This window comes from Podarcis pityusensis, assembly GCF_964106645.2.
Source record: "Podarcis pityusensis genome assembly, chromosome: 1".
NCBI classification, from domain to species: Eukaryota; Metazoa; Chordata; class Lepidosauria; order Squamata; family Lacertidae; genus Podarcis; species Podarcis pityusensis.
In genome coordinates, this window is record NC_138028.1 from 133,563,462 (window position 1) to 133,590,006 (window position 26,545).

Sequence of the window (26,545 nt, forward strand, 5' to 3'; positions counted from 1 at the left end):
CCTTCTGCTGAATAAATGACAGGTTGAAATGTGCTACCCACTCCATCTGGTCTATAATGCTTTGGGCCCAAGGTTTGCTATTCAATCTGAGCTACTTGAGAAAATATTTCCTGGGCCAAGCTGCTCTCACCATCCTTCTTCCTACTTCCTGTTGCTGAAATCTTGTTTTACAACTTTGGGTTATGCTTTCTGCCTTTGTCCCCAGCTGGATGAATGCTTGCTCCCTTTAGAACTAGAGCTCTGATCCTGTTGCCCCTTGGGAGGCCATCCTCTAGCAAACCTCAACAGTTTGTAAGGTATAAATTTGTAAGGTAGATCTGTGGACTGGGGCCCTTTCATCTGCACATAGTAGCATCTGGTAGATGTTTGCAGAAATGGAACAAGATGGGCGGGGTATAAATAATAAGTTGTTGTTGTTATCATATTATATCATTATTATGTAGATTAATTAATTAATTAAATTTCCTGCCCTTCACCCTAGGTGGATACATCAATTTAAACATTCCCAAAAATTGCAATCACAAATAATAGGATGAGTCCTGAAAATATACCTTTCTAGTGTCAAAGTCTGGAAACTGTTTCGGGATGGTGCCAGACACATCTCTGTGGGGAGGGACTTCCACAGCTTAGGGACTGGCACAGAGAAGGCCCTCTCCTGGGATACCACCATCCCATGCTTCTGAGGGTGACAGACCAAGAAGGGCCCCTCTGCCAACCTGAGCACCAGAGAGGGTCTTTAGGGAAGGGGGCTGTCTTTCGGGTTTGGGGGCCCTGAGTCTTTTAGTGCTTTACACATTGACTTTGAATTGGTCCTGGAAACGAGCTGGCAAATGCTCATAACAGCATGGGGAGACTAATTGCTGAATCAGAGCAATAGTGGCAAAAATGTATAAAGCAGGTATAGTAGAAGTGACACAACTGTGTTGGATATTTCAGGGCTGTTTATAAAACCCATACCAAAAAAGGAATGGACTCCAGCTGCTTTTTCACAAGCCCCCTTTCTCTAAACCTCTCTAACGAAGAATGCTCAGTATGTGACTAGCCGTATTCAAAGGCAATAGTGGCTATGGGGATCACATCTGCTAAAAGGATTTGGGTCCAAAGTCCAATAATCTAGGGTTTGGCATTGCTCAGGGTTGTACTGCTGTAGGCATGCACTATGAAACTATGACTTCATGACATTTTCAGAGGTGTATAACTATCTTCTATTTTAATGCAATGCTTTCTTGAACCACATGAATCCCATCAGCTTAGGCGCATACTGTTGCTCCTCTGCAAATATGATTTAGTGTGTGCTTTGTTTATGGGCAACAAGGATTTGTGGTCCTATGTTTGGAAAGAGAATTCAAAGGTCAAATAGCATTGTTCTTTCTTCATTCATTCTCGGTACATGAAAGGCCTGCCTTGAGAGCATTGCTGAAGGGCAGTCGAGAAATGCTCTGACTAAAATACATTAAACTGTGCTATTTTATTCCTTGCCAAAGCAATCTAAAAACAATTTGTTTTCAGTTGCTTGCATGTTTAGGTTACTAGCATTTACTTTCTTCAAAGTTCAAACTCTAGATAGTTTTTGCTTTCTTATTGGTCAAGACGCACAGGTGTGGAGTAGACTTGCCTCATACCTAGTGGATTTGGAAATTATGCAAATTTGCAACTATGTAGCAGAATGGTATGTTCTTAGCAAAGGCACTTTTGGTATTTGGCAATTGGCTGATCTATATGCAGTGGTACCTCAGGTTAAGAACTTAATTCGTTCCAGAAGTCCGTTCTTAACCTGAAACTGTTCTTAACCTGAGGTACCACTTTAGCTAATGGGGCCTCCCGTTGTAGCTGCACAGCTGCAGCGCGATTTCTGTTCTCATCCTGAAGCAAAGTTCTTAACCCGAGGTACTATTTCTGGGTTAGTGGAGTCTGTAACCTGAAGCGTCTGTAACCTGAAGCTTCTGTAACCCGAGGCACCACTGTACATTGGTTCAATCACAGTGGTATAGACTGCATGCAATCATATGTGTCTCAAAAACTCGATTTTAAACTTGCCCAGTAAATCGGAGGGTAGTTTGGATGTCTCCATGATTTCTCTTGTATACCTAAATCACTGTTATAGAACTCTGAATAAGAAAATAAAAGTGGGTTTCTGGTTAGTTGGAAACAGTGAAGACAGATGACTTTGCTAGGGTTTGAAAGTGGCATATAATGTAGGGTTGCCATATTTCAGAAAAAAACCAAGCCGCCCCCCCCCCCGAAAGTTGTTGAGCTTTTTTTTCAGTAGACTTGCCTAAGATCCCAGACAAAGCACTGCCTTTCTGAAATTCCCCCCGGACCTCATTTCTGCCTTTGAATGTCCTGGAAAAGCCAAACGTATGGCAGCTCTAATATAATGTATAAGCTGAACTTTTTCCGTAAAGAATAACAGTATGAATACACATGGCTGTTTCCCCGCTTAACAAAAGCAGTTGTGCTGGGTTCGTAGCAGGATGAGGGTCACAGTATGCAGAGAAGTTTTTTAAAACCTTCCCTATGCCACAGTTCCATCAAAAATGCCCTTCAGCTGCTCTTAGCCCCACGAATGATGCTTCTATAGCTCAGTCGGCAGAGCACGACCTGGGTCTCAGGGTCCTGGGTCTCAGCCCTACATTGGACAAAAGATTCCTGCATTGCAGGGGGTCGGATCACATGACCCTTCCAACGCTAAAAATCTGTGATTCTATGAAAACATGAGCTTCTCTCCTATGCCAAATACCAACTTTGGGAAATGGAGACATATTTTTGGTGGGAAAGGTTTTCAACCTCATCTCCCCGCATGTCACGGTCCTAATCCTGCTTGCTCCTAAAGGAAAACAAACAAACAAATGCATCCACACATTTCATGACACACCTGTTTTGGCCCTGAATGATGGAAAGTCTGTGTTGACCCTGCCCCTCAACACGGGTGTTTGTGACGGAGCCCTGTGGTCTAAGTTTCTATAAGAATTATATAAGCTTTGTAGCAACTCAATAAAGCCTAGTGAATCTGCAGTTACTGATCTGACACAGTCTGTTCCTTGCTTAGGTCTTTGTTATATAATCAAAGACAGAGATGTTGCCCCTGTCTGACCATGAATGGACAAAAGCTATGTATTGGGAAGAATGAGGAAGGTAGTGGGTTGGAATCTGATAATTGCTAATGCCAAGGCAACATAATGGAAGCATTCACTTTGCACAATGTTTCCATAGCTTTCAGCTGAAAATGAGCAAAAGTTGCTATTGATTTAACCCCAGTCACTTGTTAGCAGTGAAATTCACCCATGTTATGTGATGGTGGATCCATAGCCAATAAGAAGACTGCCTTGTAATGTTTCCAGAGTCCCTCCCCCATAAAGTACTCACTGCCCCCAAATCTCATTCTGCACTTGTAGGAACTCCAAAGGTTCTTGCTACTTATACAGAGCCTTGTTAAACACTTATGTTGTGGGATGTCTAAAGCCTGGACTGTGCAGAAGAGCATCTGAGCATTTTAAAGTAATATATTAAGTGTATCTTACCTCCCCGAGTAGTAAGAGGTTTTATGGCCTGCACTGTTGGATTTAGTTTCCTTTGGGTAAGAGACACCCTGGAGATTTACAGTGCAGTGTTTCAAATATTGAAGTAGAGTGTTGAAGAGAGCAATTAGGCTCTTATATGGAGATAGCAAAACTACTGAACCTGTTTAAGATTCCCAAAACTGACTAGTTGTCTCCTGTACAGATTGGCCTAACCCAGGGGTCAGCAACCTTTTTCAGCCGTGGGCTGGTCCACCGTCCCTCAGACCATGTGGTGGGCCGGACTATATTTTGGGAAAAAAAAATGAACGAATTCCTATGCCCCACAAATAACCCAGAGATGCATTTTAAATAAAAGGACACATTCTACTCATGTAAAAACACACCGATTCCTGAACTGTCCGTGGGCCGGATTGAGCCACATCCGGCCCCTGGGCCTTAGGTTGCCTACCCCTGGCCTAAAACATTTGCTGCCTGAGGCAAAGGACAGGATAGTTTCCTCTCCCGATTCTACCTGCGGAAGCCACCTGAACTGGCAGTTAAATCTTACTGGGCCTGGTCCACACTCCTTTTATCCTCCGGTAAATACACTCCCGACGCACTGAAGTGAGATTCAACAGCCAGGATGGTCATCTGCTCTGCATGAAATAGAAGCAGGCTCCTTTCTTCACTCCAGGCAGCCAAATGCCTTGGGCCAGCCTGGACTCCCAGGTTTTTTTCTGAAGTCTTTTGTCTCCTAATTAAAACTTGCCACAAACTAGTTCTATGTGTATGTGTATGTGTATGCGCGCACTGGACTTTAGAAGTTTGGGGATAAATTCCAGGTCATAATGGGACATTAAATTTCTTTTGTGAAATTCCTGGTCTCCATCAGACAAAATCATAATCATCAACCCATTCACAGTAATTAAGATGTTTTAATTTCATAATACCATGCAACTTTTTCTAGATTAAAAAAAGTAGTTAACTCAATTTATTGGTAAATTATCTTATGATGAAGCTCAGAATAATTGCAATGAAAGTCTGACATTCACATCATCACTACCATAATTACAGGCATTATGATTGTTCTTGCAATGAACACCCAGTAATTTAATAATAATAGAGGATATAAATAATTTAACTAAAATTTGGTATATCCATCTCATTTACAAATGAGAACATGACATCTTCTTTTACTAGTCACCTTGGACTAGTCTGCTGTAGATGAATCACTTCCTTCTGCCAAAAGTACTTGAGTAATTGCACTGGAATTTCTTTAGTAGCAATCAGTAAAACGAAGGCGAAAGCATGCCTCTTTTGAAACACTCTTCAGTGAATTTCCTTGCACATTTGCTTTTAAATCATAGCCTTTTAAAAAGAATATTGTACTCATGGTGGTTCATATTTGAACAACAGAGGGGTCGATGCCCTGCTTAAAAGTTGCCTCATGAAATGGTGGGTCAGTGTAACCCAGTATTTTCATGACAAAATCTTAATGGAAAGTAAGTCCCTATCCATAGTGAAGGAGGTCAGATGTTTTCCGCCCTATTTTAAGGGTGCCCGTCATGCTGTCAGGGCTCTTGGTACTGCCTGGACTGCCTGTGATGAGTGTGAGACCATTTAGGTAAAGGTAAAGGGACCCCTGATCATTAGGTCAGTCGTGACCGACTCTGGGGTTGTGGCGCTCATCTCGCTTTACTGGCCGAGGAAGCCGAAGTACAGCTTCCGGGTCATATGGCCAGCATGACTAAGCCGCTTTGAACCATTGAACCAGAGCAGCACACGGAAACGCCATTTACCTTCCCGCCGGAGCGGTACCTATATATCTACTTGCACTTTGATGTGCTTTCAAACTGCTAGGTTGGCAGGAGCTGGGACCAAGCAACGGGAGCTCACCCAGTCATGGGGATTCGAACCGCCGACCTTCTGATCAGCAAGTCCTAGGCTCTGTGGTTTAACTCACAGCGCCACCTGCGTCCCTGTGAGACCATTTAGAGAATCACAAAATCCTGACAGGCAGAAGAGCCTGAAGCGGGGGTGGGGAGGGCGAGTCTGTGGCCCTCCAAATGTTGATGGACTATAACTCCCATCATGTCATGAGTGGGCTTGGGATTCCAACAACATCTGGGGGTTGGCACAGGTTCCCCCCAAAGCATAGTGGTTTTAAAACACTTTCATTTATTCTACAGTATTTGTATACTGTTTCTCAAATGATAGTGCCCTCACATATTGGTATCAAACTAGGCTGGCAGCGGCACCCAACTTCCTTGGGCAGATGCTGGGTCCCAAACTGGTGATGCCTGTCCTATACAATTCCTTTAAAAAACCCTAAGTTTTGTGGTCACTAGCAGAGCTCTCAGCAACTTATAGGTGGCAATTCTTCCTGTCTCCACCAACCCCTCGCTTTAATGTTTTGCACTGGGATCCTGAGGCATTGGGTGGAAACCATTATGGCAGCTGGAAACTACTCAAGGAAGAGTTCTGCTTCTGCTGCAACTCCCTACAAGCACCAGCGGCAAAGTTTTTTTGTAAAAAAAAGGAGGGGGAGCCACCTGGAGGCTACTGAGAAAGGCCTGCAGCCACCATTGGTGGTGGAAGCAAAACTTAAATCCACTGTAAGACTCTCCCAAGGTCCCACTCAAAACTGGAGAAGGCCTTGGTATCAAGTGCTTTTAACTCACAGAATCTCGATTCCATAATGCATGCAAAAATAAAGCTCTCGTTTGGGTTACTTACTTTTTTGCTGCTCTTGAAAATAGGAGTGAAGCCTGTTAATACAAAAACTCCTTTAGTGAAAGGCTATTCCACTGCCTTGGTGCAACTGCATTGGCTGCCACTTTGCTTCCATGCTGAATACAAGCCACTAGTTTTTACTTTTGAAACCCTGGGTTCATTTAGGTCTTCTGGAAAGGGATTCCTCTGCATTCCTTCCTTCACTGTAGTGAGAACCTCTTCCCATGAGAGGCGTGACTAGTTCCTCACAGTATTGACTTGAAAGACATCTAATAAATATTATGTTATGATAAGAAGGGTTGGGCTGGACCTAAGGTGGGCTGCAGCAAACTTTAGGTGTCTGTTGGAGCGGATAAAGGCTGCATCTCCACCTATGCTCAACCTGTATACTTGCAAATAGGCACAAACATTATAAAATGCCAGAAACCTTCCAATGGCCTCATTCCAAAGGAAACAAATCCTGGAACTTCTCACTGCTTGGAAAAGGGAAGTGAGCATAACAAATACAGACAAATGGCCGAACCTGTGCAAGGGTACGGGGTTTGGATCTCTGTCAATGAGGGAAATCAGACATGTGCTTTTCCACACATAGGAAATGAGACATCAGGAGGCAGGCTTCTAGTCTAGCCTTTGTCCTGACATGCTAGCGCTCTCTCTCTCTCTCTCTGTGTGTGTGGTGGGGAAATTTATATGGAAGGGCATTCAGTAATGCTTCTCCAGACAACCTGTTTATTGAGCATCCATCCCGATCTGCTTCTGCAAAGCTTACACAGACGGTTCTGGTCTTTATCGAGTGTTCATTCTGATTTGCAACTAGCATTCATCTTGAATTTGTTTGTGCAGTTAAAATGAAACCACTGTGTCCCGTCCCCCCCAGTAAGTTATACATAGTGTCACATTTTGAACTGGCTGCATCTTTTGATATTATTGAAAACTGCATGTGCATCTAGTCATTTGCTTTGTAGATTATGAACTCCAGCCAATCCAAACGTTTCTGAAATTTGGACTCATTGGTTCTGGAATCTGTGGAACCTGATACCCAGGCAGGCCCCTGTAATTTTAAAAATAATCATCATCTATGTTCAGTGGTTTGGATACCATGTTTTGAAATGGAAGTTAAATTAAAATAGAAAATAACCTTTTGAGCTCTGAACATTTTATTGAAAAGTAGAATACATCAAGACTACAGATACATACAGAGGCTAAAAAAGTTTTGTCAGGCATAAACATATATGACCTATAACACAGAGAAGCATCCCCATAATGCTCAGTTGAGTTCCTACCTGCCCCAACTTCCATGCCCAAGGAATGGGAATTTGTGTGCCTCCCTCTCTCTACACTGACAAGTTCTTCAAGTTCTGGGACTCCCCATTCACTGCTCAGCTCTTTGTGGGCTGATGAAGAAGGTGGAAAGTGAGAAATGGGGCTTTGTGGAGCCCCAAGGAGATTCCTTTGCGTGTGTTTAAGCTGCACCTTCAACGGGGGAAGCGTGAAGGAGGAGGAATGATAAAAAACGAGCGTCTAAATATGCAATTACATTTTTAGGCAGATTACCATAAATTTAATAATACATTTCTAAGAATCTATCCTATCTGAGTTTATACGAAATAGTCTAGGTAGCAATAGTAAAGTTCAGTGGTCACTAGTTTACCTTAAAGGATTTGAGCGTCACACTGATGCCTTGTTCAATACATTTTTAGATATAGGCTGTTCTGGGATATCAAGCAGGGAACTGTGATTTCAAAGGAAGACTCCCCCCCCCCCCATCCATTCAATAGGTAACAATGCTATCAGCTGTGTTGAGTAGCAAGCAACTGCTCCTACTTCTTCTTCTTCCCTTTCTTCTTCTTCTCTTTCCCTTTCCCCTTGTCTTTCCCCTTCCCTTTCCCCTTTCCGGTATCTTCATTCACGGTCAGCGACTTGATTCGAGCTTTCCCCAAAGGAGTCCTTGCATACCAAGCCTACAGAATCAGACGGAAATAATTTTTTTTAGAAGCTTGAAAGTATGCAAGTAACATGTATTTTCCTGCCCGCTGTAGTCCTTTTCTGATAAGAACCCTAATTGTGGGTGGCTCATGTAGAAGCGGCATCACAGTCTTTAGATCTCCTGAGAACGCTATTATAACGAGAACAGTAGCAATCATCTGCTTGAAGTGGCTCATTAACATGAATACATAGCTGTGGTACTTAAGTTGCTATAGTTATGATAGCATTACAATCTCTGTGATCAACCCTATTTCCCAGGGTATATAACTGTAGTTGAAAATTCTGTTCTTTGAAATTTGGCAATGTCGCAAGATGAGTGAGTTGGGTTATCTGATTTCAGTGAGCGGGGAAATCATTAACTGTTTCCTGATTTTCTTTCTTTCTCTTTTTTTTACAAAAATTAAACAAGGAATGTCAGCTAGGAATTTTAATACTGTTTTCGTTTTTTACAAAAATGAAGTAGATGCAAGCGGGCAATGATTACAATTAGGTGATAGAAAATTTTAAAATCATTTTGCAACACTTGGTTTTCAAATACTACAGTATATGGGAATTCTTTGGCCTTAAAACACTGCCGGTATCCCAAGAAGTAGGAAATGGCTGCTTTTGAGATGGGTCTCTTTCTTGACAGAATGAATTCATTGGGTATTCATCTCAACAAACTTGGGATAACGGATATTTCTCATTGTGGACTGGCACTCTTACTATAGGCATGTCATGTAAGGCATGTCATGTTTTGTACAGTAATAATAGAAAGTACTCCTGTTATTCTAAAGTGGGGTGCCTGATTCCATAGAAGAAATATTCATTTGAAATGTGACTGTGGACTGGACTCAGGAGAATCAGAGGTTGCTGGAAGAAAGCTTAAATATAAACGTGATAGAAGAATAAAAACTATGATGTTTCTACATGTACTGATGAGACATAGGCTAGAAGCTAGATAGTTGGTTTCAGTGCATGTTGGTCATCTTCAGTGGGATATTTAACTCTTTGTAAATACGGGACAGTTGTATAACCAATTAGTCAACAAAACATTTTCTTGCACCAACAGATTTTGCCCTCTCATCATTTTCTCAATATGGTTGGTAGAGAATATCAGCTTGCATTCCACATTATTGTATTTCCTTCATTTATTTTTAAAATTTGTTTCCTGCCCTTTGCTGGAAGACTTTCTGGTGGCTTATACAGTATGTAAAACACGGTAAAAGGCTCATTCATATATTGTGTACAGGATGCAGTGGGACATCAGGATTGACCCCACTGTACCACTCTAGTTCACCTCAGTAGGGGAATGTAGTATCTACATGGAATGTGTGAGAACCGATTGCAAGGCAGGTGCGCAAGATGCTGCGGAGTCTTTATCCCTCTAGATCAGGATGGTCAAAAGATCACAGGTTATCAGGCATATCTGCGCTGCATGCAACACACACAGCATGCCGGCATCATGCCAAATCTGTGGAGGTGAAGGGAAATCAGGATGTTAACACACACCTCCAAATATATGTTGAGACCCCGGGGGCAAACCATACTCTTGAAAGTGCTGTGCAAAACTCTGTTTTTCTGTTTAATTAAGGCAAAAAGGATTATCACCAGGCAAGCACTACCTTGTATGTTTCTTCCTCCTCCTTGTAAACTGGATCCTGCCTGGCTAGGCACACCAGGAATTCAGCAGCAGTCAGTGGCTTCTTGTTCAGCTGCATCAGGCGTCGTTCAGTTAAGACGGATTGAACTGCTTTGACTATGTGTCCCTGAGTGTAACCATCAGAAACCTGTGCCAGGCAGCTGATGTTCAGATTTTTGGAGAATACCCCTCCATTCTGTTCAATGACGTGTTTCCATAAAACTGTCCAATAATAAAAGACAATCAGGTTATGACCTGAATGTTCAGAAACCTGCTTGTGTAGCAGTAGCAGCTCTAGCAACACAACAATCAGTTTAAGCATCTGACTGCATGTCTACTAATTTAAGAAACAACGAGAATGTCTGGTATCCCATGCTGACGTTCTTCAGAAGACTCTGAATGGACACTACAATTAATCTCAAAATTGTGGTTCCACATATCCTGATGCAATATTTTTTTAAAAAACTGATACAGAATGTAATAAGCTTTGTCTCTGTGTGCAAAATCATTCCCAGGACTGGCTCATCCTGCAAAACTCTCCCCAAAGGTAAAAGTACAATTGCTTCAGCAAAGGTCATATGGCTGCAGGAATCTGCTCTGACTGTGCTTATTTCAGTTGCTTGCTTTTAAAATGAAGGCGACCAACTATGTGGCAACTCTACAGTACTGTTCTATAAATTGTGGTTATATCACCCCTAAAACCCTGGAGAAAATTTGGCTACCCATTTCTCCATATTAGACTAAGATCCCAGGGCAAATCATCAGTATGAGAGTGATCAGTCTTAGCAGCACTATGCAAATGCTGCACAAAGAACCTTCCCTCTGTAAAAAAATATAAACCTTGGCCTACTTTGCACGTACCATAAAGAATGGTTTAGGACAGAGGTTCCCAAATTTATTTGGCTTGAAAAGGTAAAGGTACCCCTGAACTTTAGGTCCAGTCACGGACGACTCTGGGGTTGCGGCGCTCATCTCGCTTTACTGGCTGAGGGAGCCAGGTCATGACTAAGCCGCTTCTGGCAAACCAGAGCAGCACACGGAAACGCTGTTTACCTTCCTGCCGGAGCGGTACCTATTTATCTACTTGACTTTGACGTGCTTTTGAACTGCTAGGTTGGCAGGAGCAGGGACCGAGCAACGGGAGCTCACCCCGTCGCGGGGATTCGAACCGCCGACCTTCTGATCGACAAGCCCTAGGCTCAGTGGTTTAGCCCACAGCGCCACCCACGTCCCTCTTATTTGGCTTATGGACCCCTTAAACAAAAACACAACTCATTGCCCCCCTGTGCTCAGTCCAATTCACCCCAGGGGCAGGGCAGGTTTGGTGTTGCAGCCTGTCTGCCAAATAGTCAGGCAAGCTATGATCCACTTCCCAGGCTGAGTGAAGACGAAAAGGGTTCACCCAAACCCAGGAAAACCTCTTGCCTTGAGAACAAGTGCCAGATTCAGGGGAGGCATCTCATCCCGCAACAGCACCCCACTGGCAGGAAGTGTCATTACACAACAGATGAAACAGTTTTTCAAAATTTTCTCCTTTCTTTACGCTTCCACCACCCCGTTATTATTATCCAATTCCCCCCATTGCATCCGAGGCTCCTGCCGCCCTCCTGGATCGTTCCAGCGCCTCCCAGGGGACGGTATTGCCCACTTTCAGAAACACTGGTTTAGGGCCTCCGGGTTTGCATGCTCCCTCTCTCCTTGTCTCCTCTGGAGATCAGAAACTTTCACTTCTGTTTCAATTAATGGTGGTGACTTGCTACATCTGAACACAAACAAACTGCACCTCATCTTAACTTTGATTTAGTGAAACAAGCCAATGGTTGACTTTTACTGTGCAGCCAACTACTGTATAGTCTGCTACTCCTGATGGTGTTTTTTGGAGGGGGACATGTTACAATGTGTAGTCCAGGGGCCACCAATCATTTTGTGCCCATGGACACATTTCAAACCCAGAGAAACTCTTGTGGGCACCACACACGCTGCAGACAACTTTGTCTAGAATACATTTCTGACAGCCTATTTAATATAATGCACTTTACAAATGTTTTGAGCATGTTTGCATAAATTAGCTTTATGTAAACAGCACATTCATCACGTTTTCAGATACTTGCCAAATCTTGATGCGTAGTCTGGCCTTGGAACCAGAATGATTTTCTTGTAAACTCTGCAAAAGGGTTTGAGGTCTGCATCAAAGGGACGCTTACTGGTTCCTACTATCAATACTCTGTCTTCAATTTTCAGGGTTTTCAAAATTTTAGGAAGTTGCTTTTTCAGTCGTCTGGGCTCCAACTTCCAGATCAAATACAAGTAAGTGAAATGTTAGATAGGAGTAGGTATCATACGTGAAACTTTTATTTGGACCAATATACGATTTTAGAACAAACTCACTTGATTTTATGATTATGAAGGCATAACTTAGTATTAGACTTCTCATATATTTGCAGGAATAGTCAATTCTATTTGGCAGGACTTGCTTTGATTACAGTAAACCAAAAGCTTTTTTGGGTAGCCTGTTCAATCTTCATAGAACAAATATGTGACATATTTGATAGGATTTGTCATGGTGATTCTGTCCTTCCTTTTCTTGCTTAGGCTCATTTACAGGTTCAGACCCACCCTTGTTGAATTTACAAATTAAAAACTCTGCCTTGAGACGCTTGCTAAAACTCAGGTTAATATTCTTGGAATAATTCCTAGACATTCTGTTTATATATCTGCTGAGCTGCACTGATCTAGCGACAGTATCAAAGTAATGTTCTTACATCATTATTGTGATGTTCCAATGTTACAGTAAAATATATGCTGCTACTCCAGCAGCCTATTTCCTGATGGATCACACTTTGGAACAAAGCTATTAATATACACAAGAAAGAGTGTGTAAACAGATAACACTTTTTAAGTTATGGAATTATTCCCATACCAATAACACACAGGTCCTGCTATCTGCACACTCACTATCTGAAAATTCACTTATCCTCACTTAAGAGAATTATGCCCAAAACCCACTATATGCCCCATAGATTCACTTATCCAAACAGATGAATTCCTTACTTCCTTTTTTTGTGCTTTGCTGGCCAGCAACAGCCATTTTCAGGCAGAAATCAAAGGGTGGGGCAGATCAGACGAATCAAAGAGGAGGAAAAATCGGATAAATCAGGGAGCTCAGACATTCCCCCCCCCCTTTATCTCTCTTTTGTGGATTGGCTGAAGCCATTTCAGGAAGAAATCATTAAGAGAGCGGGGCAGGGAAGAGATCAGACAAATCCCGGATTGGAAATATTTCAATAGGAAATAATGGAAATTGTGGACTCGTTATGTGAACACTCACCCAATGAATGATTTCCAGGAAAAACATTGTGTTCGCTAAGTGGGACCCACATGTAACTATTAAGTTAAAATACTGTGGCATACTTAGGAATAAAAAATACTCAATCCACAAAAGAATATACTTGATCTCTGCTGTATCTGTGGAAAACTTGGCTTAGATAGGGAGAAGTCTTGTGTAACAAGATTTCAAGGCTAGAACCCAGGAGTCAAAGTATAGCACTAATCTTTACCATGGTCCTCCTGTCCATGCTAAAGAAATGGTTATTTACAAAGCACAACTCTGAAGCTAGTTTTTGGTTTAAATTAATTACAAGTTTGTAAATGCTGCAACTAAATTTGATAGATATACTAGTAATTAATTGGGTGGTGCTTTGGTATTCTGGATTGGGACTGGAGTAAGGGTTGCTCCATTCACATTCAGGGGACTTGAAAGGTTCCCCCTTCAAGCAGCAGCCCCCATACGCCAGAAAACCCTACCCAAAGTTAGGGGCCTCATTAGAGCAGCATCTCATAAGGTACAGAATGATGTTTCGCCCATCTTCATCTCTTACAGTGCTATATGTACATTCATTCAACTAATTAATCCCCCCTTTTCAATATTTCAAATTGAATTAACTGCCATGGAAAGGAGAAGAGGAAGTGGGTAAGAACCAGTCAATCAGCACTCTGAAGCTTCTGAAAACAGGAAGAAGAAGCTATTCCTGTATGTCTGATCAAAATGCCCTTGGATGACTTTAAAGGAGGATAGGACAAGTCCTTGGGGGAGAGGGCCATCGATGGCTACGAGCCTGGATACCCCTGCTCTACTTCCACGGTTTGAGCCAGCCATGCTTCCGAAAACCCGTTGGTGGAAACCAGGGGAGGGGAGAGAGTGGGGGGCTCATGTTCTGCTCCCTGTTTGGCCACTGTGAGCACAGGATGCTGGACTAGGCAGGCTATTCTTGCATGTAACACGGCCACCACTGAATGGACTCTTAGCTTTAACCAGCTTTAACAGCCAACTCTAAACACTTATTGTGTTCACTAATATTGATGGCTGAGATTTAATCATTTGTTAAATTCTCCCTTTGAAATCAATGTGCTTCATTTTGACTTGACTGCCTTCTATGAACCTTCAAACGTTTACACACAAAGGGTACAAAATCAACGCTTGGTCACAGTTTAAGTGTTTATGTGGAACAGTTTGAGATTAATGGACTCTTTCATGTTAGGGTATGAGATACAAAACATTTAATGGAGTACTTTCTGTTGCTATAAGAGTACATGAAAGAGTTTGTGGAAGAACATTGGCCCAATAACACATGCAGCTTTACTCCATGAGATCAGTGTGGCAAGCTGTTTATGCCAACTTTAACCAGTAGAGGGCATCAGTCACCTCAAAGCCAGGTTCAACATTTACATGCAATTTTTGAAAAGCTTATCTCATATGTCTCTGCAGTTACACCTAGAAACAACCAAATTGAGAACTAAAATCAAGGGGTAACATCTGCAGGATTAAAGCTTCTTTTCAACTAATATTTCACTAATAGGCAAATTTGCTGTTTTCATTTTATCATGAAAACAAATGATGAATAGAAAGTAATTAAGACATATTAATGAGTAGATAAGAGTTTCAAGATCTGAAGCTTGATACATCTGTGCTTGTTCAAGACTCACATTTGAGCGTCTTATATGTAACTGATTTCTAAAAAGTAAAAAATTCAGATTCTAACATCAATACAAAACTGAAAATTTGGTTTCAATGTTCTCCATAAAGTCACCATTACCTTTACTTTTAAACTCGCCTCTCCTTTTTGCCTTTTAAAATGATTTGGTTTTTCCATTTCCATAGGGCCCAGTGAAGAATTCTGTATAAGCCAGAAATTAGCATATGTTTCGTGACCAACCAGTGGAGGATGAGGCAGTCTGTTTTTCAAAGGAAAAACGAAGGCTAGCCACTCAGTCTTGTGATGCTGTGAAATGCTACCTTTTGTTTGTGAACCTGTGATTCTGCTACTATAGTATGGAAAACTGGATTTACCTCCTTTTCAGCTTTAGGCACCTTCTTGTAGAAAGTTTTCTCCGCGTCTCCAATCCATATGACTGATGGTTGTAGCTGTTTGGCGACCTGAGAGGTGAAAGAGTTTCATGTCATAACACTACAATATACCAGTCAGGCTAAGTGAAGACGAGAGTTCTGCATCTTGACCCAGCGCCATGTTCCAGGGATGGGAGCTTCTTTGTGCCTTCCCAGACCATGCAGTATCTCCCTCATTGACTTCAGTCAAAGGAGTCACAGCCAAGGGAACGACTTTCAAATGGGGCTCCTTTGGCTGCCGAGGAGGAAGAGAAGGAATCTGGACGGGACTGGAATGCAGAGAGGAAAAGGAGAAGGACTCGGGCTGGGCCAGGGAAAGAGACAGAGAGAGAGGGATAAAGACACAGAGAGATTTGCAGATATGAAGGATGGCTGATGTGAGGAAGGAGGAGGGGGGAGAGGAGGACCTTGACCATGGGCATAGCCAGGATTTTTGTTGGGGGAGGGCAGGCCTCTTGTTTGGGAGGGGGGGCAGAACCTCAGTTAGTTTTGTATTTTTACTGATTTTTATTGAGGGGGCAGCTGCCCCTCCCCACGCCCCTGACCAATCATTAAGTCACCCAAGGGTGCTGAGGCACGCAGGTTAAAAACTTCTGCCATAGCCTTTTCTTATCCCAAAGATGCCCCGCACCAAGGTAGGGGAGGTTTAGGATCAGAGATTTCCTTCTCCTAGATGGGCTCCTTTCCCAGGTTGATGAACCCCATCTACCCCTCGCTCCCTCTATAGAATGTGCAGAAACAGCCTTCTTGACCTTGTCCACTCAGTCTTCACATGTAGTGGAAGCCCCTAACTCATTGAGGGTTTGAGATGCATCACCTGGTTTAGCCAGCCAGTCAAAGGCATTTCCTGGGGTGTGGCTGCAGTCGCCTGCTGACAGCTTCCAGGAGCCCCAGGTGAGAGGTGAGTGCTCCCGAGGGTGGGGCAAAAGGTGGACAAACTACCCCAGAAGGAGCACAATGTATCCCCTAACACCCCTTTACCCTGCTGAACCCAAGAACATTATAAAATGCACCCTTTAGCCAGTACATAATAAATTCATTGATAATTCTACCAATTTATTCTGTAAATAATTCTAGTTAAAATTATGGATTTTTAAACTATGTGACTTTGGAATTCCTATTTTTCCTTCTCTTCCTGCATTTTTGTTTTTTAAATACATTTGTTCTAAGGAGCTGATCAGTTAAACACACTGTACAATTAAGCTTCTACAGTATAATCAATATTGTTAAATAGACAGGTGCAGATCCTAGAATATTACTGTTTGTTTTGCTGTTAAATAACCTAAAGCAAAACAGGGAGTGTTCCCACTTTATATTAACTCAGATAAATCATCTATCTGATGGTCTCTATTTTCTAGTTTACAAGAATTAACTATTAATGAGCAGATTAGCCTATGTGTAGAACAGGGGTATTCTGTTGTCTTGATCTGATCAAGATTCTGCTGTTCTGCTGTATTTTTTAACCAAATGAGACACCCACAATCCATTGGTATCTAATTGAAATTGTTGGCAGATATGTAGCAGACTGTATGTTCCAATGAAAGTACTTCATTTGAATTATCCATGAGTAGTTTGAATCTATGTATAATTAAATGGACTATGCAATTAATTTATAATTGAAATTTTATTAGAGTGCTTTGCTCTTCATTTTGTTGCAGCCACCAGCAGATGGCTCCTTAACCTTTCTAATACTGCTTTAAGTGAAGACTCTGATAGCATTTCATGGCAGATGAAGCTTGTTGTTCTCAACTGTTCAGCCTTTGTTTCCAGGAAGTGTTCTGTAAACCAGCCCTTTAATGCTTGTTTAGCAGAAGTTTATTCCTTTGTTGCTTGTTCTCATGTTGTGATTGCAGTCTATTTCTATTACAGAGAAGTAGCAATAAAAACAGCTGTTTGAGGCTTCTATTATGTGTGAGCAATTTGTAGCCTCAAGACTATTTCTTAATGTTATATTTTTAAACTCAAGGTTGCACAGAAATACTTTACACATCCAGCGATATCAGCCGAAAAAAAGACTCAGAAACCAAATAACCATATAATCATGCTTTTAAGCAGAGAATTATCTCGTGCTTTGCTCGATATTCACAAGAATAACATTTATACTCAGAAATCTGGGTGTATTGTAGTTTAAGTGTTCACTTGGCAGACTGGCGCTGTGGGTAAAACCTCAGCGCCTAGGACTTGCTGATCGCATGGTCGGCGGTTCGAATCCCTGTGGCAGGGAGCGCTCCCGTCCTTCGGTCCCAGCGCCTGCCCACCTAGCAGTTCGAAAGCACCCCCGGGTGCAAGTAGATAAATAGGGACCGCTTACCAGCGGGAAGGTAAACGGCATTCCGTGTGCTGCGCTGGCTCGCCAGATGCAGCTTGTCACGCTGCCCACGTGACCTAGAAGTGTCTGCGGACAGCGCTGGCTCCCGGCCTATAGAGTGAGATGAGCGCACAACCCTAGAGTCTGGCAAGACTGGCCTGAAAGGGCAGGGGTACCTTTACCTTAATTCATCAAATACTGATAATATTTGCAATTATTCAAATTATTTTTCTACTACTACTACCAGATACATTACAAATACATGGTCAGAAAAGACCAAAAGGATTGCAAGTTATCATGAAGTTAAAAGGCAAGTCTAATTATTTGCTTATATAGATATAAAGTGATATTAACTCAAGATTTATTCTATGGATCTGTTCCTTTCTACCTGATGCGAATAAGATACTTATACTTAGTAATCTGTTACATTTACTTCAGCATAATATATACCTATTTTCCAATGTCATTGGCCTGGTCACTAACACAATATAAATGCTATACTTGTTTGTTTACCCAGCTTTTATAAAATAGTGACATTAACTAAGTCATTCCTATGTAAATATATAGTGGTACCTTGGTTCTCAAACTTAATCCGTTCCGGGAGTCCATTCGACTCCCGAAACGGTTCGAAAACCAAGGCGCAGCTTCCGATTCGCTGCAGGAGCTTCCTAAACTCAATTGGAAGCCACGTCGGGCGTTTGGCTTCCGAAAAATGCTCACAAACCGGAACACTTACTTCCGGGTTTGCGGCATTTGGGAGCCAAAACATGGAGTACCAGGGCGTTTGAGAACCAAGGTCCAACTGTACTTGCATCTCAAGATAACATAAAACTACCTTTGACTGGGGAAGTAATGAGTGCCTTCTACAATTCTGTTTAAATTAAATTTAGCTAGTATGTTAACCGGTATGGCCAGCTGAAAAACAGATGATTATAATCACCTGTGATAATTTTGCACACCCCAGTGTAGAACTTCCAGTGCCCAATCTCTCTGGAAGAATCAGCGAATTACAAGTAATATGTCAATTTCCCAAACTCCGAAGGTCAGTGCCTCCCTCCCAAAACCCAGGGAGAGAAAGACAATTAGTTTTTTTTTCTTGTTACCAAACAGTAAAATGTATTTACATTTAATCAATATGCTAATCAGTTGGTTAACTGAGTAACCACACTTGTTAAATTTAAATTTGCATATTACTAACACTTTAGTACAAATGTTGTATTCATTATAAATGAATGACAAGCAAATTTGCAACAAAAGTTAACACACATTGGCTAAAAGACTGCATAACATGTTCCACAAAGCCAAGGTGTCCAGTTCTGGGAGCCACCATTTAGGAAGGATACTGACAAACTGGAACACGTGCAGAGGACAGCGACCAAGAGGACCAAGGGTCTGGAAACCAAGCCTGATGAGGAATGGTTGAAGGAGCAGGGTCTGTTTAGCTTGGAAAAGAGGAGACTGAGAGGAGATATGATAGTCACCTTCAAATACCTAAAGGGCAGTCACATGGAAGATAAAGCAAGCTTGTTGTCTCCTACTCTGGGGGGTAGGATAGGACTTGAACCAATGGCTTCAAGTTAAAAGAAAGGAGATTCCGACTAAACTCCAGGGATGAATTTCTGATGGTAACAGCTGTTCATCAGTGGAATGGTCCCTCCCTGGAGGTGGTGGACTCTCCTTCCTTGGTGGTTTTTAAGCAGAGGTTGGAAGAGCTGAGATTCCTGCACTGCAGGGGGTTGGTGTCAGGGAGAATTCGGAGGAGGAAGTGACAGAAGAGGCGGAGCAGGGGCTCGGGGATTCAACCGCCCAGAGACAGAGGAAGCGGAAGAGAGGGCGGAGAGTAGCCAGGGAGAGCTGGGGCTCAGGGATAATGCAGAGCCCTTCAACTGCCCAGAGGCTCGGGAAGGGAGCTCAGATTCTGGAAGGGAGGGAGCTTTCAAATCAGCACAGGCAAGGAGGAAAATGAAATGTAAGGGTCAAAGACGTTTGGCGCGGGAATCAAAGGAAGCCACTCCCCGAATCTGACTCAATGGGTTTGGACGCATAATCCTGAACTGTAGCTGTTTCTTGTAAGGTAAAGGTAAAGGGTAAAGGTACCCCTTCCCGTACGGGCCAGTCTTGACAGACTCTAGGGTTGTGCGCTCATCTCACTCTATAGGCCGGGAGCCAGCGCTGTCCGCAGACACTTCCGGGTCACGTGGCCAGCGTGACGAAGCTGCTCTGGCGAGCCAGCGCAGCACACGGAAACGCCGTTTACCTTCCCGCTGGTAAGCGGTCCCTATTTATCTACTTGCACCCGGGGGTGCTTTCGAACTGCTAGGTTGGCAGGCGCTGGGACTGAGCAACGGGAGCGCACCCCGCCGCGGGGATTCGAACCGCCGACCATGCGATCGGCAAGTCCTAGGCGCTGAGGTTTTACCCACAGCGCCACCCGCGTCCCATCTGTTTCTTGTACATATGTAATAAAGTCTGTAAATACCAAGCTGACTGTGCTGGGGTGCTAATGTGAAGGGGAGACACCACCTTGACAGGTGGACTCAGTGACCCCCAGGGTCCCCTCAAACTCTACAATACTATGATTCTATTAGTTCTTGAACAGCAGCCACAGTATTGCTACTAACTGCTTTGGAAAGTTTCAAAAGCAAATTCTGGGCAATTTTAAGTCCTAATCTGCAATGGTGGGAGGGCAGAGGTTTCTGTGGGGAACCAGGAATGCAATTCCTCTTCAGGTGATGGAGCTGAGGACTCCCAATTCGGAAGGGGTGGGGCAAGCAGAAACGCTGTTACCTGACACACCTGTGAGACCAGCATCCCTCTCCCAGATGGTGTGGCTCTACTGTGATGGCTTGGGACTTGGGCTCAAATTCGGACCCAGAGGAGACTCAGTCTGCACTGGATCCTTTGCCTCAGGCATCATCTGTACCAAGTCTAGGGCCAGTCCCAGTCTGCACAGGTTCCCCTGCAACAAACACCAGCTGGGCCGAGTCAGGGGCCTGAGCCTGCCCTGGCTCCAGATGCGGGGATGACCTCGTTGCCTTCAGCTGGGCCATCACTTACAGCTGCTCCACTACCAGTTGGATTGAGGCGGCCCCTGGGTCTAGTAACCCACCAACGTCTCCCGAGCTGCAGAGACTAAGGTCTGAGAGAAGGAGAGACCTGAGTACTTGCAGGAGGAGTGCTCGCCTTTGGGCGAAACAGGGAGGTGAGTCGCTGGGGGATCAGGACCGGCCGCTACCCCGACAAAGATAAAAGGCTGTCGGACCCCGCCCCAGGTTGCGGGAGCAACATTGCTGTATGCTAGATCCTGTCTGAGATCCTGTACCTGTCCTTGCCTGGTTTCCTGCCTCGTGTCCTGCCTTGACCCTGTCGGACTGACTCCTAGCAGAACCTTCAGATTCTGGACTGGTCCTGGACCGCGTTTCCCGGGTTACCCCTGGACCCAGCATATCTACTACCCTTGGACTCTACTGAAGGACCTGTGAGGCTAGAGTCTCCCCTGCTCTGCCACTCTAGGAGACTGCTGGAGAGGGCTGAGTCCCTTTAGCACCTTTCAGTACAGGTGGTGCTAACCATTAGATGCTGCTGTGGCTGCTATACAGGGCTGGCAGGGGTCACATTTGTTCCTTGCTAATGCAACATTGGAGCTCTGTGTTCCTAGAAAACAGCCTGAGCCCTGAGATCAGCCCAGACCCTTCTCGCGCTTGCCTTGCCTCAGTCTGCCTTGCACTCAGCGTGAGTTCTGCCTTGCTTTGCCACAGAGCTCTCCTCTTCCACCAGAGGCGCCTGATGCAAACACGGAGCTGAGGACGAAGCTCTGGGCCTCCTTGTTTCCCCCATCTAATTCCATGAGCTTCACATGCCCATCATTTTTATTTAGAAAGCCTATCAGTTCAGCTTAGGGGTTGGTTGCTCACCCTTCATCCGAGGCTCACAGGGCAGTTTACAATATAAAAACACAAAATTACACAACATAGTTAACAAAGTATAAACCCTCCTCACACAATTTAAAAGGACTGCTTAAATAGCCAAAGGGGTGGGAGAAGAGGAATGTTTTTGCCTGGCGCCTAGACTTACGTAACAAAGGCACCAGGTGAGCCTCCTTACTTGTTTTTTCACAAAGCTTGTAGCTTTGAACAATATTTACAAAAAAAATTATAAAAATAAATATTCAGATATTCTACATTTGAAGCATATTAGTTTAATGACTTGGGCTCTATGATCACTGCAAATGTGACAGCAGTCACAAAATTAAAAGACGCCAGGACATTCATTCCTGAAGAGCTTGCTGGATCAGGCTAACAACCAATCTAGTCCAGCATCCTGTTCTCACAGTGGCCAAACACAGAGGAGAACCTGAGCACAAGAAGCCCCCTCCCCTCCTGTGACTTCCAGCAACTGGTATTCAGAAGCACGGCTGCCTCTGACTGTGAAAGTAGAGCAAAGCCGTCCATCACGGCTAGTAGCTACTGATAGTCCTCTTTTCCATGGACTTGTCTAATCCCCTTTGAAAGCCATCAAAGCTGGTGGCCATCACTGTCTGCTGCGGGAGGGAGAGCCATAGTTGGATTATGCACTGCAAGAACGAGTCTTCCAGTTCTTGGCTGCACACAAGAACTGGAATCAAGAATAGTCAAATGAGACGGATGGATGCCAACAACTAGGTGCCAGACACTGACATCTAGCGATCACTAAAGTGGTACACCTGCATCTGACATGATGTTCCTCTTTTCAAAAAATAACCAACAACATTGAAAGCTATATGTTAGGGAGAAGACTATACCAGGACATTCATTCCTGAAACGCTGTTCTTCTATGTGTAGGATATTAATGATTTCTTTCGTATGTAGGAGCATCCATCACAGATTTTCCATCTCATTGAGACTGTGCATTGTTTCTGACGCACAGGTTAACCTCGGGTTAAGAACTTAATTCGTTCTGGAGGTCCGTTCTTAACCTGAAACTGTTCTTAACCTGAAGCACCACTTTAGCTAATGGGGCCTCCCACTGCCACCGCATGATTTCTGTTCTCATCCTGAAGCAAAGTTCTTAACCTGAGGTACTATTTCTGCGTTAGCGGAGTCTGTAACTGAAGCATCTGTAACCTGAGGTAAAGGTAAAGGGTGACCGACTCTGGGGTTGCGGCGCTCATCTTGCTCTATAGGCCATGGGAGCTGGCATTTGTCCGCAGACAGCTTCCGGGTCATGTGGCCAGCATGACTAAGCCGTTTCTGGAGAACCAGAGCAGCGCACGGAAACGCTGTTTACCTTCCCGCCAGAGCAGTACCTATTTATCTACTTGCACTTTGATGTGCTTTCGAACTGCTAGGTTGGCAGGAGGTAACCCGAGGTACCACTGTACAAAAAAGATGTTGCTAATAAATAGGCAGTTAAAAAGAATGATTAAAATGTTAGTAGAATTCTTACTATTTACTTCCCAAGTGTGTCATGTGCTCTGTCATGTTTGAAACTTTAAGTTGGTAAGCAATTTAACACTCTCTGCTAGAACTGGGGTTACTAGTGAATGATTAGTCCATGGGTCAGCAAACTAAGGCCTGGGGGCTGGATCTGGCCCAATCGCCTTCTAAATCCGGCCCGCAGACGGTCCAGGAATCAGCGTGTTTTTACAAGAGTAGAATGTGTGCTTTTATTTAAAATGCATCTCTGAGTTATTTGTGGGGCCTGCCTTACAATTTTATTTATAATAATAAAATTTTATTTATAATAATAATAATAATAATAATAATAATAATAATAATAATAATAATTTTATTATTTATACCCCGCCCATCTGGGTGGCTCCCAACAGAGGACTAAAAACAGAATAAAGATTCAAACATTAAAACTTCCCTAATGTATTATTGTATTATTATAACAATGAATCAAAATGAGATACACAATAAATCACCTATTAGCATATGGAATAGAATACTTACTGTACAACTAAAATACAGTTTTATATAAATTTGCAGAAAAAATTAAAATGAGAGGATCTTTTGTGTTCCTACCTTAAACACAATGTGAAGCATCATTTGCAGACCAGCCTTGCCAGGGTATTTGCCAGCAATATTAGCTGCAGATAAATTGAAGAGGTTGGCTCCCGTTTCCGTGCAGAGAGCATGAATAAGCATCTTTTTCCCGACTCCTTCAGGTCCAGCCAAAAGCAAGGCTTTCACCAGAGGTGCTTTCTCATGTACAGACTGAGAACCTATGAAGGTGATATGGGAACAACATGACGATGTATAGGTACATATGTAGTCATTCCAGTATTCCACCATGTGATTCCCAAGTGCTGACCCAGGCATTAGTGGTTTTGGGGAAGACTTGACAGTCCCAAACCAAGAGCTTTTGTTTTCAGGTCAGCAGCTGGAACATGTAGGGGGATGTTTAACATTAGACATACTCTGAATAGACTCATTTCGCCCCCAACAAGATCTTTATTAAAGTTTTTCACAATACAACAGGATAAGAGCTACAATAATTACAAACGGAACAAGTAAAATATGGAGTCGTCTCCTAGAGGCAATTCCAAATAGTCATATTGAAATTTATGGGTTTAAGTAATTGAAGTCAATTGACTTTAATGGGTCTACTCTGACCAAACTCCACTTTCCTGGGAGTATGTCCCATTGAATTCAATAAGATTTAGTTCTGAGTAGATATCACCCATAAACTTTTAAAAACAACTCTTGCTTCTAAATAGTTTAGAAAACAGACAAAGATAAGAAAACCCACCCGCCCTTCTACAAATAGTGTATCTAGTAATGCATCTGCAGAAATTCAGTATGGCAAAACACTTGGCAAGTTATGTACTTGTAGGCCCCAATGATTTCAGTAAAAGAGCAAGTACTTAACTATCCTATTGAAATCAACAAGATTTCCAAGTGTGTAACTCTGACTGGATTGCAGTCTTGCTATTTGGGAGTTTCTAATTGTTCTCACTCCTTCTCTGGCCATGGCTTGTGAGGTGAGGGAATTCAGTTCAGTTCATACCGTATTGGCCCGAATAATAAGCCTTAAGCCACACCTTTAAGATTCAATGAGGAAAAAGGAAAAAAGACAATTCCTAAATATAAGCCTCTCCCTTAAAATTGGAGAGGGGGGAATTCCAAAAGGCACCCGCCCAACGAAGCGCAATCACACAACGAGGAACACACACACGACGCTTGCCCAGGGACGGGGGAATGAAAAGGGGGTCAACAAGCACCTGTCCCAAACAAGCACACTCTCACCACTGAAGCCCATGCGGTCGTCCGCTGCCGTATACAGTAACCGGAAAACGCCCGCTGCCCAGCTGTAAAGGAACTGCCTCACAGCTGACCAGAGATTGCAGCGCGTAGGAGACCTTGCGTGGGCCGCAGCCGCTGCTCAGCATGGGGGAAGGCTGCCTCACAGCTGAAAGGCTTCTGCAGTGCGCCTGGAGCCCACGTGGTCCCCAGCGCTGCAGTCAGGCTCCGCCAAATCCACCAGTGGTGCTGCCACAGACCAGTTCAATGGCTCCCCGCAACAGTGTGCCGCCTCACAGCCGATCTAAAAGCCAATTTTGGCAAGGTCGCGAATATAAGCAGCACTTTAACTATTCGCGGTCAGAATTTGGGGGAAAAGTGTGGCTTATATTTGGGCCAATGTGGTATTTAAAGCTGAATTTACAAATTAGCACTTTGCGATATAATCTGAGAACGAAAACACAGCCATCCTTCGAAATACACACTTATCTGAATGTTGTGATGCAGTTCTCCATCCAAACTATGTTTAGAAAAATGCATGTATTAGGGGGAAATGTGCCTAAAGATGATTATATTCCTGGAAATTATATACAACAAGTATTATATTGGGAGAAACTGCAAACAAAAACCTGTTTATTGGGAGAAATTCACACAAAAATGCTGACTACTCTTCACAATTTTTTTAAATTGCAAAAATCTTGCAGAATTCTAGATTGGAAAAATGAGAAACCGAAATTGACAGATCCTTCCATCCCTACTGCTAACATGGATTTGTTCTGAAAATCTGCAAACTGTCCCAGTTTGGAGGTGTGATAGGATGTTCTTTCTGTAAAATTGACTGGATCATGTTCAGAAAAGTGACAGGAGCTCTACTGCAGTCTAAGGAAAAGCCTCTCCGCCCCCCGAGTAAAGGTTTATACTTATCATATTTGAACAATATACTATGCAGATAGTACATATAAGAAAACATACATGTTTGGTTATTAATTTCTAGAGTTTTAGAAGGCAAGAACAATTAAAAGCACTTTCTCCAATATATGAAATGAGCTGACTAATTCCAGAAACGCTTCCATTGTTCAACAGCAAGACACATTAGCTGGCTTGTAAAAGGTAAATTGCAACCTTAGCCTTTTCCCTAACTTGATTAAATTTATAATCACTGGAGCTTGTATTAGCTATTACCTTTCCCAGGTGACTTCCTTTATGTGCTACAGCTCCCAAACTGTTAACATGCAAACAAGAAATGGCAACGAAACGGCATGTCAAACACACAGCAACCACGCTCCCCTTTTAAGTATGCTATTAAAACCATACTGTATCAGTTCAGAATACTTAATTGAAAAAGAATTCTGCAGAATGCTTTCAACCAAAATCAATCAAGCACTGTCATAGCTAGTAAAAGTATATGAGGCTGACAGGAGGCAAGGCATGGTGCCTGCCCTCTGACCATATCTCCTGTGATCTTACCTAATGGCAATATGCCATACAGAGCGATGAGCTGCCTGACATCTGTGAGAGAGGGCATTGGTTCTATGTCTTTCTGCCGAAGGGTAGACCCCAGATAGCTGTACTCACCTACAGGGAAGAGACAAAGGCTTCTTCATAGGTGATACTGTATTATTACAAAATGTGTAACTCCAGACATTAGAAACTGCTAGGGAGTACAAGTTTAGCATCCTGTTAAGCCATAACAGATTCAAATCTATGAGTTCTAATAGTTATTAATATGGTTTTGGAATGCATCCCCCAACTTGAATACAAAATAAAAAT

The 26,545-nt window shown here is 43.1% G+C and overlaps 1 protein-coding gene across 1 annotated transcript in view; it reads right to left on the minus strand.

The window, feature by feature from the left end:
* Window positions 1-7,372: 7,372 nt before the first annotated feature.
* Window positions 7,373-26,545, minus strand: part of DRC11 (dynein regulatory complex subunit 11) — an 82,334-nt gene continuing 63,161 nt past the window's right edge. Inside the window, exons 14-19 of the mRNA XM_081016677.1 lie at window positions 26,243-26,350; window positions 23,558-23,757; window positions 15,188-15,274; window positions 11,952-12,129; window positions 9,824-10,062; window positions 7,373-8,194 (exon numbers count right to left, since the gene is read on the minus strand). Coding sequence (XP_080872803.1) covers window positions 8,054-8,194; window positions 9,824-10,062; window positions 11,952-12,129; window positions 15,188-15,274; window positions 23,558-23,757; window positions 26,243-26,350 — 953 coding nt within the window. The 3' untranslated portion in view covers window positions 7,373-8,053. The remainder of the gene's footprint in view (window positions 8,195-9,823; window positions 10,063-11,951; window positions 12,130-15,187; window positions 15,275-23,557; window positions 23,758-26,242; window positions 26,351-26,545) is intronic.